This window comes from Puma concolor, chromosome A1, assembly GCF_028749965.1.
Source record: "Puma concolor isolate L17-30 chromosome A1, mPumCon1.1.hap2, whole genome shotgun sequence".
NCBI classification, from domain to species: domain Eukaryota; kingdom Metazoa; phylum Chordata; class Mammalia; order Carnivora; family Felidae; genus Puma; species Puma concolor.
Window position 1 is genome coordinate 221697567 of NC_141667.1, and position 18431 is coordinate 221715997.

At 43.0% G+C, this 18431-nt stretch overlaps 1 protein-coding gene and 1 long non-coding RNA gene across 3 annotated transcripts in view; one reads left to right on the forward strand and one right to left on the reverse strand.

The window, feature by feature from the left end:
• Window positions 1-6449: 6449 nt before the first annotated feature.
• LOC147584787 (uncharacterized) lies at window positions 6450-11356 on the reverse strand. The gene is made up of 2 exons (XR_015253427.1): window positions 10970-11356; window positions 6450-7559 (listed from the first exon to the last, which is right to left on the reverse strand). It is a non-coding gene; the product is annotated as an uncharacterized LOC147584787 (long non-coding RNA).
• A 230-nt stretch (window positions 11357-11586) lies between these two features.
• Window positions 11587-18431, forward strand: part of RNASEH2B (ribonuclease H2 subunit B) — a 57846-nt gene continuing 51001 nt past the window's right edge. For both annotated transcript variants that reach the window (XM_086712625.1, XM_086712636.1), the window contains exon 1: window positions 11587-11718. In XM_086712625.1, the coding sequence (XP_086568751.1) occupies window positions 11667-11718 (52 nt within the window). In that variant the 5' untranslated portion in view covers window positions 11587-11666. The remainder of the gene's footprint in view (window positions 11719-18431) is intronic.

Below are 18431 nucleotides of genomic sequence, written 5' to 3' on the forward strand. Positions count from 1 at the left end.
AGACCAAGAGCCTCCACTAACTTCTTAGAATCCATCCCAGAGGAGTATAGCATAAGAAATGAGCCTCTGGTGATAATTTATAGATTTAATACAGCTAATCTAGGTAAAATCATCAAAACATGTGCCTCTGCTGAACGCGCTTATTTATCCAACATGGAAAATGAAATAGTAAAGGAGGTCAGAAAATAAATTACAGTGTCACGTGGTTTACAACTTAAAACTTAAGGAGAAAAGTAACCGGATCAAGGTGATGGGCCCTGAAATTTTGGTTCCGAAGCCACCCAGTTCAGGGAATAAAGGTCCCCAGTTCAGGGAATAAAGGAGTTGGCTCTGCCACCCAGGTAGGAGGGTTATGTTCTTGGTACATTTCATTTATCTTGCAGGGACTACTCCTGGCATCTAAGGGAATCACCAATGCCTTTTTGTACTTATTCCAAAACAAGTTACCTTGATCTGCTTAGTGTTATGAGCATCATATATGAAGTAGTTTCCATTTTTAAAAAGCTGGGAGATGGTTGGGTCACCTGGGTAGCTCGGTCGGTTGAGCGTCCGACTTCAGCTCAGGTCATGATCTCGTGATCCGTGAGTTTGAGCCCCGCGTCGGGCTCTGTGCTGACAGCTCAGGGCCTGGAGCCTGCTTCGGATTCCATGTGTCCTTTCTCTGCTCCTTCCCTGCTCACACTCAGCCTCTCTCTCAAAAATAAATAAAGATTAAAATTTTTTTTAAATAAATAAGTACATAAAAAATAAAAAGCTGGAAGATTGTGAAATAAATAAATAATTTCTGGAAGAAATGGTAGAAATATCATTTTGGGTTTGTGCATGATTGCAGTATGGATGCCATTTATAAAATGGCTCACAGAAGACATATTTGATGTTAGAAATAACAAAAGGAGGAGACTTCAAATAGATTGACATCATATAAATAGCAAAAAACTCCAAAACAAGGGCACCAGGGTGGCTCAGTAGGTTAAGTGACCATCTCTTGGTTTTGGCTCAGGTCATGCATGATCTCATGGTTTGTAGGATCGAGCCCCACGTCAGGCTCTGAGCTGACAGCACGGGGCCTGCATGGGATTCTCTCTCTCTCTCGCTCTCTTTCTCAAAATAAATAAATAAGCATTAAAAAAAAAAAAAAAAAAAAAAAAACCCTTCCAAAACAAAATATAACCAAACACTTCACAAAAGGGATGCCTACACATTTGGCCACTTATTTTAATCATTATCTTAATTTGTGCTTATTTATTTACCACACTGTTGTGAGAAACTTAAAGCTATATTATTTTTCCTTTTGTCCCCAAATCTATCCCCCCTTCCTCCCAATCTGTACTGATATTTGAGGAATTTGAACATAAACTCAACTCGAAAGCTTTCTTCTATCTCAGTGTTTATCTCCAAAGCCAGAAGAATTGCACCAAATCTTATTCATACTTCTTAATATTGTTTTTATTTTAAGCTACATTTTAAATAAATGGAAACATGTCTGCATGGTTCCTGTCTACAAGAAAGATGACAGAATCTGTTTCATTACAGGCTTGTCACGGTTCAGTCAATATTGCCAAAGCTGTGGAATAAATATTGCAGCCTTTCAGGGTAGGGCAATTCTTTCACATCTTAAATCAATGTTAAACTTTTAAAATGTCTCTGTTTTTTTTTTCCCAACTCCAGAACAAGGGGTACTTACTTGGTTACAAATTCTTCACCTCTTGGCATGATCTTGATAAGAAATACATGGGATTAGGGGTGCCTGGGTGGCTCAGTTGGTTAAGCATCAACTTCAGCTCAGGTCATGATCTCACGGCTCATGAGTTTGAGCCCGGCATCGGGCTCTGTGCTGACAGCTCAGAGCCTGGAGCTGTTTGGGATTCTGTGTCTCCCTCTCCCTTGGCTCCTGCCCCACTCACATTCTGCACTCTGTCTCTCTCTCTCAAAAATTAATAAATATTAAAAAAAAATTTTTAATAAAAAAAGAAATACATGGGATTCATTTGTTTTGTCTAGAGGTCTTGATAGGTTTTTTTTTTTAGTGTGTTTCATATTTACACTAAAACGTAGAAAAAATACATGAGCACTTTTAAAAGATAATCATTTTATTAATTTAACTAAGTTCTTAAAGAATTAGGGATATTTATGAACTAACAACATTCATTTGTTCTGTCTTGAGATCTAGATGATTTTTTTCGTAAATTTTCTTCATGGTTATGCTAAAAATAGAGAAGTTATAAGCTCTTTTAAAGGACAGTCTTTTTATTAAGTTCTTAAAGGATTAAGGATATTTCATGGACTCTGAAGAAGACTCTAAGACCTAAGAAAAGTTACATAGTCAATGTAATTACAAAGCTTAATGTGAGGGATGCCTGGGTGGCTCAGTTGGTTAAGCATCCTACTTCAGCTCAGGTCATGATCTCATGGTCTTGTGAGTTCGAGCCCCTAGTCAGGCTGGGTGCTGACAGCTCAGAGCCTGGAGCCTCCTTTGGATTCTGTGTCTCCCTCTCTCTCTCTGCCCCTCCCCTGCTCTCTCTCTCTCTCTCAAAAGTAAATAAACATTAGAAAGCTTAATGTGAAATTAAATATCCTGTAGAAGATGCAGAAGTTCCTCTTTAATCAATATTACTAATTTTTGCTGTTGAGCAAAATGTCGGGTGGACGTCACACTACCAGGAAAATTGTTCATCTTTGGTGATGCATTAGTCATATTTGGCAGTTGCAGTTCCTGTTTTCAGATGGTCGGACAGGATGAGTTCCTAAAATATCTCATTACTATTTGAAGAATATTTTACTTGTAGGCAGAGGGCAGCAGAAATGTACTGCTTTGATGTAATCAGTGAACGTGTATCCTCAACCCTCCTAATTGTGAGATCATTGGTAAAGGTAATCGAGACCAAAAGGGAGTAAGAATGTTATTCTTTAAACAGATTGGGGGTGGGGGGGAGGGCCCTGGGTGGCTCAGTCGGTTGAGTGTTCAGCTTCAGCTCAGGTCGTGATCTCGCGGTTGCTGAGCTCGAGCCCCGCGGCGGGCTGTGTGCTGACAGCTCAGAGCCTGGAACTTGCTTCACATTCTGTGTCTCCCTCTCTCTTCTGCCCCCCTCTCCCCAGCTCATGCTCTGTCTTTCCCTCCTCAAAAATAAATAGCCATTAAAAATAACAACAATTACTACAAAAAAAACAGGAGGAAGCACAGAGTAAAATGAAACTAGAAATTAATAATATATTTTTAGAGTACATTATTTATTTATTTAATTTCAAGTTAGTTAACATACAGTGTAGTATTGGTTTCACGAGTAGATCCCAGTGATTCATCACTTGCATATGACACCCAGTGCTCATGCTAACAAGTGCCCTCCTTAATGCCCATGACCCATTTAGCCTGTCCCCCACCTACCTCCCCTCTGGCAACCCTCAGTTTGCTCTCTGTATTTAAGAGTTTCTTTTTTTTTATATATTAAATATGATTTATTGACAAATCGGTTTCCATACAACACCCGGTGCTCATCCCAATGTATTTAAGAGTTCCTTAAGCTTTGCCTCCATCTCTGTTTTTATCTTATTTTTCTTTCCCTTCCCTTATGTTCAGCTGTTTTGTTTCTTAAACTCCACATGTGTGAAATCATATGATATGTCTTTCTATGACTGACTTACTTTGTTTAGCATAATACACTCTAGTTCCATCCACGTTGTTGCAAATGGCAAGATTTTATTCTTTTTCATCGCCAAGTACTATTCGCGCGCGTGTGTGTGTGTGTGTGTGTGTGTGTGTGTGTGTACCACTTCTTTATCCATTCATCAGTCAATGGACGTTTGGGCTCTTTCCATATTTTGGCTATTGTTGATAGCACTGCTACAAACATTGGGGTGCATGTGTCCCTTCAGACCCGCATTTTTGTATCCTTTGGATAAATAGCTAGTAGTGCAATTGCTGGGTCATAGTGTAGATCTATTTTAAATTTGGGGGGGAACCTCCATACTGGAGGTTCTGGAATCACATTCCAGAGTGGCTGCATCAGTTTGCATTCCCACCAACATTTCAAAAGTGTTCCCCTTTCTCCTCACTCTCACCAACATCTGTTGTTTCCTGAGTTATTAATTTTAGCCATTTTGACAGGTGTGGGGTTGTATCTCATTGTGGTTTTGATTTGTATTTTCCTGATGATGAGTGATGTTGAGCAGCTTTTCATGCGTCTGTTAGCCATCTGGATGTCTTCTTTGGAAAAGTGTCAATTCATGCCTTCTGCCCATTTCTTCACTGTCTTATTTACTTTTGGGGGGATGTTGAGTTTGATAAATTCTTTATAGATTTTGGATGCTAATCCTTTATGTGATACATCATTTGCAAATATCTTCTCCCATTCCATCGGTTGCTTTTAGTTATGTTGTTTCCTTTGCTGTGCAGAAGCTTTTTATCTTGATGAGGTCCCAATAGTTCTTTTTTGCTTTTTTTCCCCTTGCCTCTGGAGATATTTCTAGTAATAAGTTGCTGCAGCCGAGGCCAAAGAGGTTGCTGTCTCTTTTCTCCTCTAGGATTTCGATGGTTTCCTATCTCACATTTAGGTCTTTCATCCATTTTGAATTTATTTTTATGTATGGTATAAGACAGTGGCCCAGTTTCTTTCTTCAGCACCATTTGCTGAAGAGACTTTTCCCATTGGATAAACTTTCTTGCTTTGTCAAAGATTAAGCTGGCCACACATTTGTGGGTCCATTTCTGGGCTCTCTATTCTGTTCCATTGATCTATGTGACTGTTTTTGTGCCAGTATCATACTGTCTTCATGATTACAGCTTTGTAATACAGATTGATGTCTGGAATTGTGATGCCTCCAGCTTTGGCTTTTTTTTTTCAACATTACTTTGGGTCTTTTCTGGTTCCATTCAAATTTTAGAATTGTTTGTTGTAGCTTTGTGAAGAATGCTGGTGTTATATTGATAGGGATTGCACTGAATGTGTAGATGGCTTTGGATAGTATAGACATTTTAACCATATTTGTTCTTCCACTCCATAAACATGGGATGTTTCTCCATTTTCTTTGTGTCTTCTTCAGTTTTTTTCATAAGCTTTCTATGGTTTTCAGCATACAGATCTTTTACCTCTTTGGTTAGGTTTACTCCTAGGTATCTTATGGCTTTTGGCACAATTGTAAATGGGATCAATTCCTTGATTTCTCTTTCTGCTACTTCAGTACTGGTGTATTAAAGAAGCAGATGCAACCAATATCTGTACATTGATTTTACATCCTGCAACTTCACTGAATTCACATATCAATCAGTTCTAGCAGTTTTTTGATGGGAGTCTTCCAGTTTTCCATGGACAGCATCACGTCATCTGTGAAGAGTGAAAGTTAGACTTCTTCTTTGCTGATTTGTATGCCTTCTATTTCTTTTGGTTGTTTGATTGCTGAGACTAGGACTTCCAGTACTATGTTGAATAATAGTGGTGAGAGTGGACATCTTTGTCATGTTCCTGATCAGAGGGGGAAAGCTCTCAGTTTTTCCCCGTTGAGGACATGGCCTTCGTGATGTTGAGATATGTTCCTTCTATCCCTACTTTCTTGAGTGTTTTTATCAAGAAAGGATGCTGTATTTTGTCAAGTGCTTTTTCTGCATCTATTGAGAGGATCAGATGGTTCTTATCCTTCCTTTTATAATGTGGTGTATCACATTGATTGATTTGTGAATATTGAACCAGCCCCGCAGCCCAGGAATAAATCCCAATTGATCATGGTGAATAATTCTTTTAATGTACTGTTGAATCGGATTTGCTAGTATCTTGTTGAGAATTTTTTCCTGCAGCTTCATCAGGGATATTGGCCTGTAGTTCTCCTTTTTAGTGGGGTCTTTGTCTGGTTTTGGAATCACGGTCATGCTGGCTTCATGGAATGAGTTTGAAAACTTTCTTTGCATTCTACTTTTTGTAACAGTTTGAGAAGAACAGGTATTAATTCTTCTTTAAATGTCTGGAAGAACTCCCCTGGGAAGCCATCTGGCCGAAGAGTCCTGTTTGTTTGTAGATTTTTGATACCTGATTCAATTTCTTTGCTGGTTATGGATCTGTTCAACTTTCCTATCTCTTCCTGTTTCAGTTTTGGTAGTAAGTTTCTAAGAATTTGTCCATTTCTTCCAGATTGCCCAGTTTGTTGGCATATAATTTTTCATGGTATTCTCTTATAATTGTTTGTATCTACGTTATTTGCTGCCTGTGTGGCTCAGTAGGTTGAGCGCCCGACTCTTGCTATCAGCTCAGGTCATGATCTCTTGGCTCTGAGACCCAGCTCCGTGTTGGGCTCTACACTAGTGTAAAGCCTGCTCGGGATTCTCTTTTTCTCCCACTGCCCGTCTCCCCACCCCTCTCTCTAAAAACAAAATAAAAATTTTAAAAAATATTATCCAATTAAAATATTAATCACACAATTTAGAAAATACACCAAAGAAAGAAAGAATGAAAGAACAACTCTGGTTAGATTTTAGCCACCAGTCTTTTATTTCTGTTATTCTTCTTAGTTGTGACCATACTTTCTGTACAAGTTTGTATCCTGCTTTTGAACATAAATATTTAAATGAAAAGTAGCCGATATTTGAAACATTTCTCAATTTATTGACTTGCTAGGTAATTCATGGCTTAAAAACACACATCTCAAAAGCATTGTACTGTTGAAATATTAGTATTATATGAGAGTAAATTAAATGAGTAATGAAGACATCAAGTTATCAAAATTTTCTGAAGTGTATGATAATTGCTTCATCTGTCATGCAGCAAACTATGTAATTATCTAATTATCTGATTCATGTGATCACGGTAGCCTATCTTTACAGATAGTTCAGGCACAAAAGTATATTTTGGAGTTTGAGTTGCCTGAGATTTCTTGCTACCTTGATTTTATGTAAATATATATGATGTTTATAACTCTATATGCACACACAGACTGGAATGTGTAAGCCTAGTGCCAATAAGCTTCAGCCAAAGACTACTAGAAACACACCTGTAGTTGAACAAGTTCAACTTGTCACTTGTTGCAGGGAGGGTGAATACACGCCATGGGAAATCATGGGTCTTAGTAAGATAGTGTTAGAAGGAAGCTTCAGTTGTGTGACCCGGGGGAGAGCCTAAGGAAGCAGACATGGCCTCCAGATTGGGTGCTGTTGGAAAGTGGGGCAATTCTGTGATTGAGGGTCTTAGTTGAATCTCATCTACAGGAAGGGAAAACTGGAATGAGGATAAAGCTGTACACGGTAAAGAAGTAGCAGTCACTCATTTGGTCTAAGAGAGGGGAGGTGTGTGGCATTTTGTGGGTGGCACAGTGACCTGTTTTTGTCTGTGCTTGGGCCAAAACCATGAAGTGGTCTGGCTTTGTCTCATTTTCTTCTGGTTTCAGGGCAGGCTTGTGTGAGGCTGGTATTCTGGGAAATTGTTTTTGTCTCCTGGCAGAGAGAGTCACACGGTCCAGCTGTGAGCCCCGGGCCAGCTTCTCAATGTCAAGGGTGGTTCTTCTTCCTTTCCTAATAGCTTCAGTCATTTTTCTTCTAGAACTGGCAGATCTCACTAGTTTACACGTGCCACACTGCCCGTCTGCAACAAGTATAATCCAATTTTAGGTTGGGTTGGATAAGAGAGTGAACATAAAGGAAACATTCTCCCCAGAAAGGATGGTTCACTACTACTCATTGGTCCCCTTTGTAAACAATTGGCTCTTTTGAGAGCTGATCCTTTCCTCCTCCCCAGCTTATGCTCAATGTTGTCTTCTCTGTTGTCACTAGATGAACACTTGGCAACAAGACAAAAACAAGGCAACAATCTTTTCTTATGGTAAAAGTGATGATAGATGTGAATTTTCATTTGCATTTTGTTTTGAAAGAAGCATTCTCATAAGTTTTTAATAATCTCTAAGAGAAAGAAATTGTTTCTCTGCGCCTTAGCTCAAGGATTTTGTGCTCTGGTCACCACTAAGCATTGCTACAGGTCATTTGATTCTGAACGTCTTCCTCCCAGTTCCTTTTTTTTTTTTTTTTTTTTTAAACTAGAAAATGAACATCTCTTGCTTTTGGCATTTAGAAGAGCTTCTGTGATTCTCTATTGAATTCTCTACTTGCTGTTTCTTTCTTATTCTTTGGAGAATGACCTGCTTGACTTTTTGCATGTTAGCATGGGCTAGTATAAAAATTAATTTCTGGAATATTTTTTGGTATATTGGAAAATCCATGTGTTCTTGTTTGTAAAACTTAGAAATACCAGAAGCCACACTGTTACCATTACTGCCTATTTATCTACATACATATTTATTCAAAAGATATATGCTAAGCACATGGTGTGCCCATAAGCTTCGTCCTAGACATTGGACACCAGGGCAGGAGGGAGGAAGGGTGAAGAGCCATCTAGGGGTTGGTATTCCTGCTCGGTCACTTGCTGGTTGGGCATGCTGAGCAATTAGTTATCTCTCTAAATTTACATTCTTCCTCTGTACAATGTGGGGATCCCACTAATACTTCCCCTTAAGGCTGCAGGAGGATGGAAAGAGATCATCTGAGTTAAATGTTTAGTGCGGTGCTGTCACGGTTAGTACTAAAAGAAAGCCATTGTTATTTTTAGAGGATTAAATGGTGAATAACTAGATGCTATCCTTCCTCAAGGAACTGGTGGAGGCTTGGGCTCCCCTACCTAGTGATGTACCTGGGAAGACTGGAGGCATCGCATTCATTCTTGGGGAGGGTGTTGGGGGGCAGCAAGACGAGTGCTGTAGAGAAGGAATTGCCTAAATAAGACCTGGTGGGTGAGTAAAAGTTGGCCAAGCCGTGGTGGAGAGTGAGAGAGAAAGTGAAGGAATGCGGCTAGTGGAGAGCAGGGTGTCCCTGCAGTGGGAACACAGTGTCAAATGCTCGATGTGACAAGGGCAGTTCCTTGTGGCTAGACTGTGGACAGGGAGGGAGGCAGTGGGAAGTGTGGTTGGAGGGGCAAGTGAGGACAAGATCTCAAGGTCCCTCTGTTCAAAGCTTAGTATCTTGGACTTTATTTATCCTGAGGACAATAGGACTCTGGAGTCAGTTTCCTATATCACCACTGGTACCCCTTCTAAGAAGGTACTCAAATTAAACATTTTAAGTGGATAAAGGAAATCGTTGAGAAATGTTTGTTGGAACAGATTTTTAAAAAATGTTTTTATCCCTGGACCGAAATGCCAGAAAGTAAATTATACTCTCATTCATAAAACATAGTGACAGTCGCCCATGTGTGCCCTGGCTCCTCTCTTATTTGACTTTTCTTGCCCCCTCATTCTTTACTTGTCCCTTATCCCATTACCCTCCATTTTGAAGATGCCATTCCTTATGCGTTCCATCCATGGTCTTAAAACTGCATGTATCCTTTTAAAAGATACAATGTTTTAAGTGGGTTTTATTTTTTGATGTTTATTTTTGAGAGAGCCAGAGAGCGAGAAAGCATGAGTGGGGGAGGGGCCGGGAGAGAGACTGGAGACACAGAATCTGAAGCAGGCTCTAGGCTCCAAGCTGTCAGCACAGAGCCCCACGCGGGGCTCAAACTCACCAACGGCGAGCGAGATCATGACCTGAGCCGAAGTCGAACGCTTAACCCACTGAGCCGCCCAGGTGCCCCTTATGTGGGTTTTTGATTTATCTACTTGGTATTCTATTAGTCCTGCATCTTTTTTTTTCTCTTGATATGAAGCATCCATGTTGCTGTGTGTACATGTAGTTCATCATATGAACATCTAGTCCATTGCTTTGAACTGCCGCAAAGTCCATGTATAGTATGCACTGTAGCATTATTTATAACAGTTTGAAATAACCTAAATATTGCCCACTAGGGAATGGCTAAGTAACCTTGGTACATTAGCAGTATGAAATAATGCCTCCTTTAACAATACTCTGGATGCCATGGGAAACATGTTTATATAATGTTAAGGGAGAAATGCAGACAAAATTGTCTTTACTCTGCGCAAACTACCTCCTGATAAATACATATTCATACAGCCAATGGCTGGAAAGGATCAGAGAATGAAAATAATTCTGTATGTCAGAGCAAGGGAACTGTGGGTAACGTTTCTCTTGTAGCTGTTAACAGCGATTATGGTGTGCCTGGGAATTTAGCCTACACACGCTTTTCCCCTAGTATAATCTTGGGGGAGGGAAGAGATCAGAGCAATACTAATCTGCCGCCTGTCCCAGCGTTGGCATCTGGATGTCCCTCCTGAGGCAGAAGGGTGTGTCCTCCAGTCAATTTCAGCTGCATTTGCCACCACCACTCCCCATGGGAAATTGGACTGAAATTAAAACTCCTTTCAGAAGGCTGAGATAGATGGAGTTCTGCCAAAGTTAACTATCTTCAAGAAAAGTGAAGTGCATTAAGCTATGTAAAATATTATTCTTCCATTCGTGCAAAAAGACACGGACTTGTACGTGCATGGAAAATTTTTGGAAGAACAGACAAGAAACTGTTAACAGTAGTTGCCCATGGGGATGGAGATTGGGGATCTGGGGTAGGAGGCAGACATATTTTTCTTTACAGTATAAGAGAAGTATTTATTATTTTCTTTTAAGAAACCCTGTACCAGGTACCATTTTCAATTAAAATTTTATTTTTCAAAGTTTAAATCACCAAATTTCATGAACTTAACTTTTAAACATCGCTTTGATTAAAAAAAAAAAACAACTTTTTTTTACTTTATTTGTTTAGAGAGAGAGTATTGGGGGGGGGGGGGGTTGTGCAGAGAGAGGGAGAGAGAATCCCAAGCAGGCTCCACACTGCCAGTGCATGCAGGGCGAACTTACCAACCCTAAGATCATGACCCGAGCGGAAACTGAGTCCCACGCTTAAGAACTGAGCCACCCGGGTGCCCCTTAAATATTACCCTTTTAAAATGTCTTACATTTTTAACTCATTACAAAGATTCTCCCCAAATAACAAATTCGTATTTTGAGCACCTCTTTTTAGTGGTGAGAGCTAAGCCCAATTCGAAGACTACTTACAATGCATTATGAATCCACAAAGCACAAAATACTGTGACCTCAATTCCAACGCAGAATGCAACCGACAAACAAGATATACTAACAAGAATGACATCAGGATTAGAATCTGATGGCAGTTGTCCTTAACACGGATCTGCTGCAGGCTTTTTCCTCCACGCTTGGTGTTCGCGCTCCCCAACCCTCCGGGTGCGGCGGCCTCATCCGTCCCGGCACCCCCCCCCCCGACCCCCCGCTCCCGGGGCGGGGGCGGCCTCGCTCGCTCTCCCACCTGGGACTCCTTCCGCCGCCGTCCGCGCCACCACTTCGCGGGCCGAGGCTCCCCCGCCCGCCGCCGCGTCCCAGGGTGGCCGCCCCGCGCGCCGCGTCACTCCGCGCCCTCGGTGAGGACCTACCACTGGCCGCGCAGCGGAGGGGAGAGGGCGCGACCCTTCCCCTGCCGGCGGGCGACGCGCCACCACTCGGGTCGCCTCGGCCTGGCGCTAAATTTAAAAACGTTCACAGGCGCGGCCGGCTGGCTGCGGAAACGAAAGTTAATTCGTCCCGCGGGCCGCCTCCCGGGCTCCGCCGGCCCCTCCGCGCGCCGCGCTAGCGGGGATACACCCTTCCCCCGCCATCTTCCGCCGGCTCCGGGCAGGTCCCGCGCTCCGCGGGTGAGGCCTGCTCGCGCCCCGCGAAGAAGGCGGGCGGCAGGGACGGCATGGACGGCGGGGACCGGGCTCGCGCCCGGCAGCACGTGTTCCTGCTTCCAGGTAAATACGCCCGCCCCGAGCGGCGGCGCGCCTCGCCCGGACCTCCGCCCGCGCGGTCCGGCGGCGGCGGCGGCGGCGGCGCGCGGCCGGACTTCCACCTGGGGCGGCGGGGCGCGCCCCACGTCGGCTCTCGGCGCTCGCGGCCCTGCGCGCGCACCCCAGCGGGTCCCACTCCCGCGCGGAGCCCGGGCGCCGCGGGCACGGGCGCTGCGCGTCCCCGGGCCCCCGGTGTGGGACCAGATTCTCTCCCCGACGCGTCGCACCCGCTCTTGGTCACTCCTTACAGCTGACTGCGGGGTTTGCAACCCAACGCCGAAAGCGCAGAAACGGGCCGAGCGTTATTTCTCCCGCTGCGGTGGGCTGCAAGGAGCGGCCCAGGCCTGTGGAGAATGACGCGGGCTCAGGGTCTCGCGGCACGCTGTGGGGCCCGGAAGTGTCTGTTTCGGGGGGCAGTTTGCTGTCCCCCTCTCTCTCCCCACCCGGCAGCTGGCCCAGCTCTGGGTTCCTACTGGATAGGATCCAGTGAGCCCGGAAAGGCCTCAGACGCTGTGCACCTTTCTAACAAGGCCCAGATGATGGTAGGGGTTAGGACAAGTCTTCAAAGAAAGTCAGGTGGGTAGTTAATGAAGTGATGGAGCCAGGCCCTTTGTCAGCCTCCCCTAGGTGGTGAGGGGCCATCCGGGGTCTGCAGAGGATTGGAGAAATAGATACCGCACGCGATGGGCTCCAGTACGTGTACACCCCTGTCATCATCCCCCAAGTCAAGATGTAGAACTTTTTCAGCAAGCTCATGCTTGCTGCTGGATAGCCACGGGTCAGTGCTGACCTTTGTCAGTAGAGATTTGTTTTGCCTGTTTGGGTAAGTGTGTACTCCTATAGGTCTGGCTTCTTTCACTCAGCAGTATTTCTTGAGATTCATCCATATTATGTGTAGCAGTGGTTTGGTTTATTGGTCGATTTGTGTTTTCATTGTTGTGTGTATTTTATTGTATGAATATCCATACTGTTTATTTCCTCTGCCGTGGGTGGACATTTGGATTGTTTCCACTTGGTAACTATTGTGAATTGCACTTTTTTTTTTTTTTTTTAATTTATTTATTTTGGGAGCAAGCAGGAGAGAGGGAGAGAGAGAGAATTCCAAGCAGGCTGTGCACTGTCGGCACAGAGCCCAATGCGGAGCTCAAACTCACCAACCTTGAGATCATGACCTGAGCCGAAACCCTAGAGCCAGATGCTTAACTGACTGAGCCACCCAGGCACCCCATGAATTACACTTCTAAGAACATTCTTTTATGAGGCTTTTGGTAGAAAGAGGCACTCATTTCCCTGGCGTGTGTACCCAGGAGTTCCCATTGCTTCATATCTTCACCAGAGATTTGTATAGGCAGTTTTTTAAAAATTTTGTATTTGAGAGAGAGAGACAGGGAGAAAGGCAGAGAGAGAGGGAGAGAGAGAGAATCCCAAGCTCAACATGGGGCTCCATCTTGCGACCCTGAGATCGGGACCTGAGCCAAAATCAAGAGTCCGACACTTAAACAACTGAGCCACCCAGGTGCCCGGAGATGTATATATACTAAAACCATTAAAGCAAATTTCAGGGTTTTGATAGAATCTAGCAAAGGCCTACTCGTATACATGTTTTACATTAGAAAAATCTTCTTCTTGTTTTTTCACATCAATTCAGTGAGATTTTAAGGGTAGGAACTCCAATTCTTTCACAATCAAGTGCATTATTATTATTTGGATACACACAACAGCTGCTGATAATTTGGGTTTCTTATTTTGTTCTGTTTAATTGGTATTGACATTTTCATTCTTGAAAATGCATATATCCTCATCGTATTAAACACAAAAACCTGGGGCGCCTGGGTGGCTTAGTCGGTTGAGCTTCCGACTTCAGCTCAGGTCATGATCTCACGGTCTGTGAGTTCGAGCCCCGCGTCGGGCTCTGTGCTGACAGCTCGGAGCCTGGAGCCTGCTTCAGAGTCTGTGTCCCCTCTCTCTCTGACCCTCCCCCGTTCATGTTCTGTCTCTCTCTGTCTCAAAAATAAATAAACATCTTTAAAAAACCCACAAAAACCTTCATTAACTATTGCATCCCTGAAAATTAAAAAAAAAAAATTTAATGTTTTACCTATTTTTGAGAGAGACAAAGTATGAGCAGGGAGGAGCACAGAGAGAGAGGTAAACACAGAATCCAAAGCAGACTCCAGGCTCTGAGCTGTCAGCACAGAGCCCGACGCGGGGCTCGAACCCACAGACCGTGAGATCATGACCTGCACCGAAGTCGGATGCTCAACCGACTGAGCCACCCAGGCTCAGGAAATATATGCAGGAAATATATGCAATTTCCATATCCCGGGAAATTTTAGGTTTAATGTGTTTACTGCTGGACTGTGAGAAGTTCAGTCTGCTTCCCGTTCAAAGCTGAGATGTCCTGTGGCCTATGAACTCATTGGAGAGGGCTGAGCCAGCTGCTCAGGAGCTGCGTTGTCTGGCTGGCTTGTTCTTTACCACTACTTGAGCTTCCTGTTCCTGCCTGTCCGGCCGGCCTTTAGTGCCACCTGCAGGCTTTGAGCGTACAAACATTGGTGGTTTCACAGTTCCTGCAGTGCAACAATGCCACTCAAACTTGAGGGCGTAGGTCACCTGGGGAACTGGGCCCCACCCCCAGGGTTTTTGATTCGGTGGCTCTCGGGAGAGGCCTGAGAATGTGCATTTCAAACAAGTTCCCAGGTGATGCTGATGCTGTCGGTCTGTGGACACCACTTCGAACCCCTGCACTGAGACAGCCCTTGGGAGTGGGTAGGGAGGAGTAGGAATGGCCAGCCCCAGGTTTAGCTCTCTTTTCGTGGGCCGGAATTTGTATCCTCAGGGGTGTGCATGTAAGTCCAGGGTATGAGGCCCATCTTCACAGATACATATTTGTGGGTTTTTTCTAGCAGATGAGAAATCAGCTACGGTAAGCTATGCATTTGAGACGAGGAGACTATATCCTCCTTGGAGTGAGCACTTTAGCGCCAGTGAAATTGGGCCCTTAATTAAGAAAACAAAGATTATAGAAGATTTTTCAAGAATATTTGGTGGAAGCCGTTTGTACTCAGTTTTAGGAAATTTCTGGGATCGTTAGAACTTACTCTGTCACTGGAACACAAGCTCATTAGCCAACAGATTAATAGAACTTTAGAGATTTACCCATGAGGCAAATGCAAAGCCACTGGTCCTTGGGATGACACTTTTTTCTTGCCATTTAGTTCATGTTGTTTATCAAGTTGTCTACAATAACATTGTGTTATACGTTGAAGGATATATTAAAAAGGACTATTTAGGCCTCTTGCTTTTTAATTCCTCTGGAGAAGTCAAAATTCCCTGAGAAACAAAAACTGAAACTTGGAAAGGATACTTGTGAGGTAGTAAGGCTTAGGGCCTTGACTTTCATAGGCTGCCAGGGACAGAACTGCCTCCCATGCAAACAAGACAAGCATTTCTTGTAGTTTGGGATGGTCTTCAGTGTTTCTCCAAAAAGGCCTGTAGGTTCTAGCCTATTCACAGTTTTAGTTACTGTAAGAGACCATTAACATCTCTATCTTTTAGAATTTGGTGTAAGTTTCTGTCTCTCTTTGCTGCCCTAAAAATAAATGTTTAAGTCATATTCTTAATATTTTTCTCTAGTCTAAGTTTTGTACACTTGTCAGCTCTACTAGGTTGGGATAGACCCTAACGTGAAAGGTGGGCTAGGAACCGATTCACCAAGTATAGAAGTCTGTGTGGATTGTTTGTGTGGCTGCACCCTGTGGCTGGACCATCTCCAAGGAGATGTCAAAACATTGGAAAACCCTAATGTTGTGTGAGGGAAGAAAGGAAGGACGGAAATGATCTCAGGACCACTAAATTGATTTGGGTTAGCTTAGACTGAAAGCATCCCTCATTCAGCCCCCTGATTAAAAAGCCCCCAGATCAAGGTAGATGCCACATCACATTTTCAGTTGTAGACAAGTTTTGAAATAAAATTATTCACCTTTATCTCCAGAAAACACACGTTCAAAAGCATTTTAAGAAGAATTGTATTTGTAATTTCTTTCCCCACAGCATGAATAATGCCAGCTTTTGCATGGTAGAGGATGGGTTGCTTTTGGGGGGGAGGTAAGAATCACAGGCCGGCCTGCCTGCCTACCTTAGACATTCCAAATACATTAATGAGCCTTTTATGAGAGGCAGCATGATGATCACAAACAATACGATCCTCTTTGTCTCTCCAAATAGAATACAGAAATAGATTTGAAAGCATTGTGAGAATGCAGGCTTTAGAACCATGTTCTAATTAAAGGATTAAAAAAAATCAACTTTAAAAGGCAAAAGTAGTTTTTGTAATTAATGGTAGAGACAATTTATATTAATGTTATTTCTGATTCGAGTCTTGTAACTTTTTAATAAGCCCACAAGAAACACCTCTTATTTTGAAAAAAAAAATAATAATAGTGTGAAGTATGTGGTAAAGGAAGAATTGCTATAGACCCAAATGACTTTTTTTCCAGTGACCCTAAGACACATAAATAAATAAAACTTTTTTCCTCCTTTACCTAAAGGCACATGGTTAACGTCAGAAGAAAACTGTAAGCAGATTTTTTGGTTTTTTGTCAACACTGTTTACACATATGCATGTTTGTGTTTGGAAATCTAGCGTGTGGGCTGAAAGCTTCCTTACTTTCAGAAGAGCTTATTCACAGGGCAGGAACCTGTACTGTACTTGGTAGGAGACGGGGCACAATTCCAGCACTGGTTTTAGACCATCTCTGAATAACTAAGCTCCGCTTCTTGGGAGATTCGTCTTTTACTGAATAGTCTTCCGCAGGCCGTCAGCAGCACGGGAGTCTCTGAGTTCGCCAGCATGGAGCATGTTTAACGTTTTCCACACAAATCCTGAGGCTGGTTTTGTCTTTACGAGGCTTTTTTTGGTGGCGGTTCCACCGACCTTTTCTCAGACGGCCACTGGATCTGCCCTATCTGAGCACACTCTGAAGCGGGTGAACTTAGTCGCTTGTCAGTTGTGCAGTCAAGCTGAGCCTGATACTGTCCCGCTAGTAATTGTTCCGAAAGATTTGGGATATTTATAAGAACTTTTAACTCTCACATATTTATCCTCCAGGGCAGAAAAGAGTTTTCATAAAAGGAAAGTAAGAAACGTTCACAATTTTTATTTGAGTATGGTTGTCCCCTAATGTTACATTAGTTTTAGGTGTGCAACATAGTCTTCCAGCCACTCTGTGCGTTATGTGTGCTGTGCCCACCACGAGTGTAGCTGCTGGGTCACACTGGCTGTTCTCCCCATACCCTACCTTTTATTCCCATGACTTGCTCATTCTGTAACTGAAACCTGGGTCTCCCACTCCCCTTCACCCCACCTCTTCTCCTCTGGCAACTGTCAGTTTGTTCTCTGTATTTATGGGTCTTTTCTGCTGTTTGCTTTGCTTTGTTTTGTTTATATTCCACATGTAAGTGAGATCATACGGTATTTGTCTTTCTTCGTCTATTTCACTTAGTATAATACCCTCTAGGTCCATCCATGTTGTTGCAAATAGCAAGATTTCATCGTTTTTATGGCCAAGTAATATTCCATTGTGTATGTACGTATACACACATTTTACATGCACACACACACACACACACACATAATCACATCTTCTTTATCCATTCATCTATTGATGGACACTTGGGTTGATTCCATATCTTGGCTGCCGCAAATAATGCTATAATAAATATAGGGATGGCCATAGCAACCTTTTTCTAGATAGGTCACCTAAGGCAAGGGAAACAAAAGCATGTCAAAATAAAAAGCTTTTAAAAAAAGTTTTGACTACATCAAAATAAAGAGCTTCTGCACAGTGAAGGAAACCGTCAACCGAATGAAAAGGCAACTCACTGAATGGAAAAATATATTTGCAAATAACATGTTCAATAAGGGGTTAATATCCAAAATATAGAGAGAACTTCTACAACACGACATCAGGAAAACAAATAATTTGATTAAAAAATGGGCAGGAGACCTGAATAGGCATCTTCCCAAAGAAGACATCCAGATGGCCAATAGACACATGAAAAGATGCTCACCATCACTCATCATCAGGGAAATGCAAATCAAAACCACAATGAGATGTCACCTCACAACTGTCAGAATGACTAAAATCAAAAAGACAAGAAATAACAAGTATTGGTGAGGATGTGCGGAAAAAGGAACCCTCATGCACTGTTGGTGGGAATGCAAACTGGTACAGCCACTGTGGAGAACAGTATGGAGGTCCCTCAAAAAATTAAAAGTAGAATTGCCATATGAGGGGCACCTGGGTGGCCCAGTCGGCTAAGCCTCCAACTTTGGCTCACGTCATGATGCCTGTGTTTGAGCCTTGCATTGAGCTCTGTTCTGACAGCTCAGAGCCTGGAGCCTGCTTTGGATTCTGGGTCTCCCTTTCTCTCTTCCCCTCCCCCACTGCACTCTGTCTCTCTCAAAAAATAAACATTAAAAAAATAAAAAAGAAATGCCATATGATCTAGTACTTCCACTACTGTGTATTTACCTAAAGAAAACATAATTTTTTTTTTTTTTCAACGTTTTTGGGACAGAGAGAGACAGAGCATGAACGGGGGAGGGGCAGAGAGAGAGGGAGACACAGAATCGGAAACAGGCTCCAGGCTCTGAGCCATCAGCCCAGAGCCCG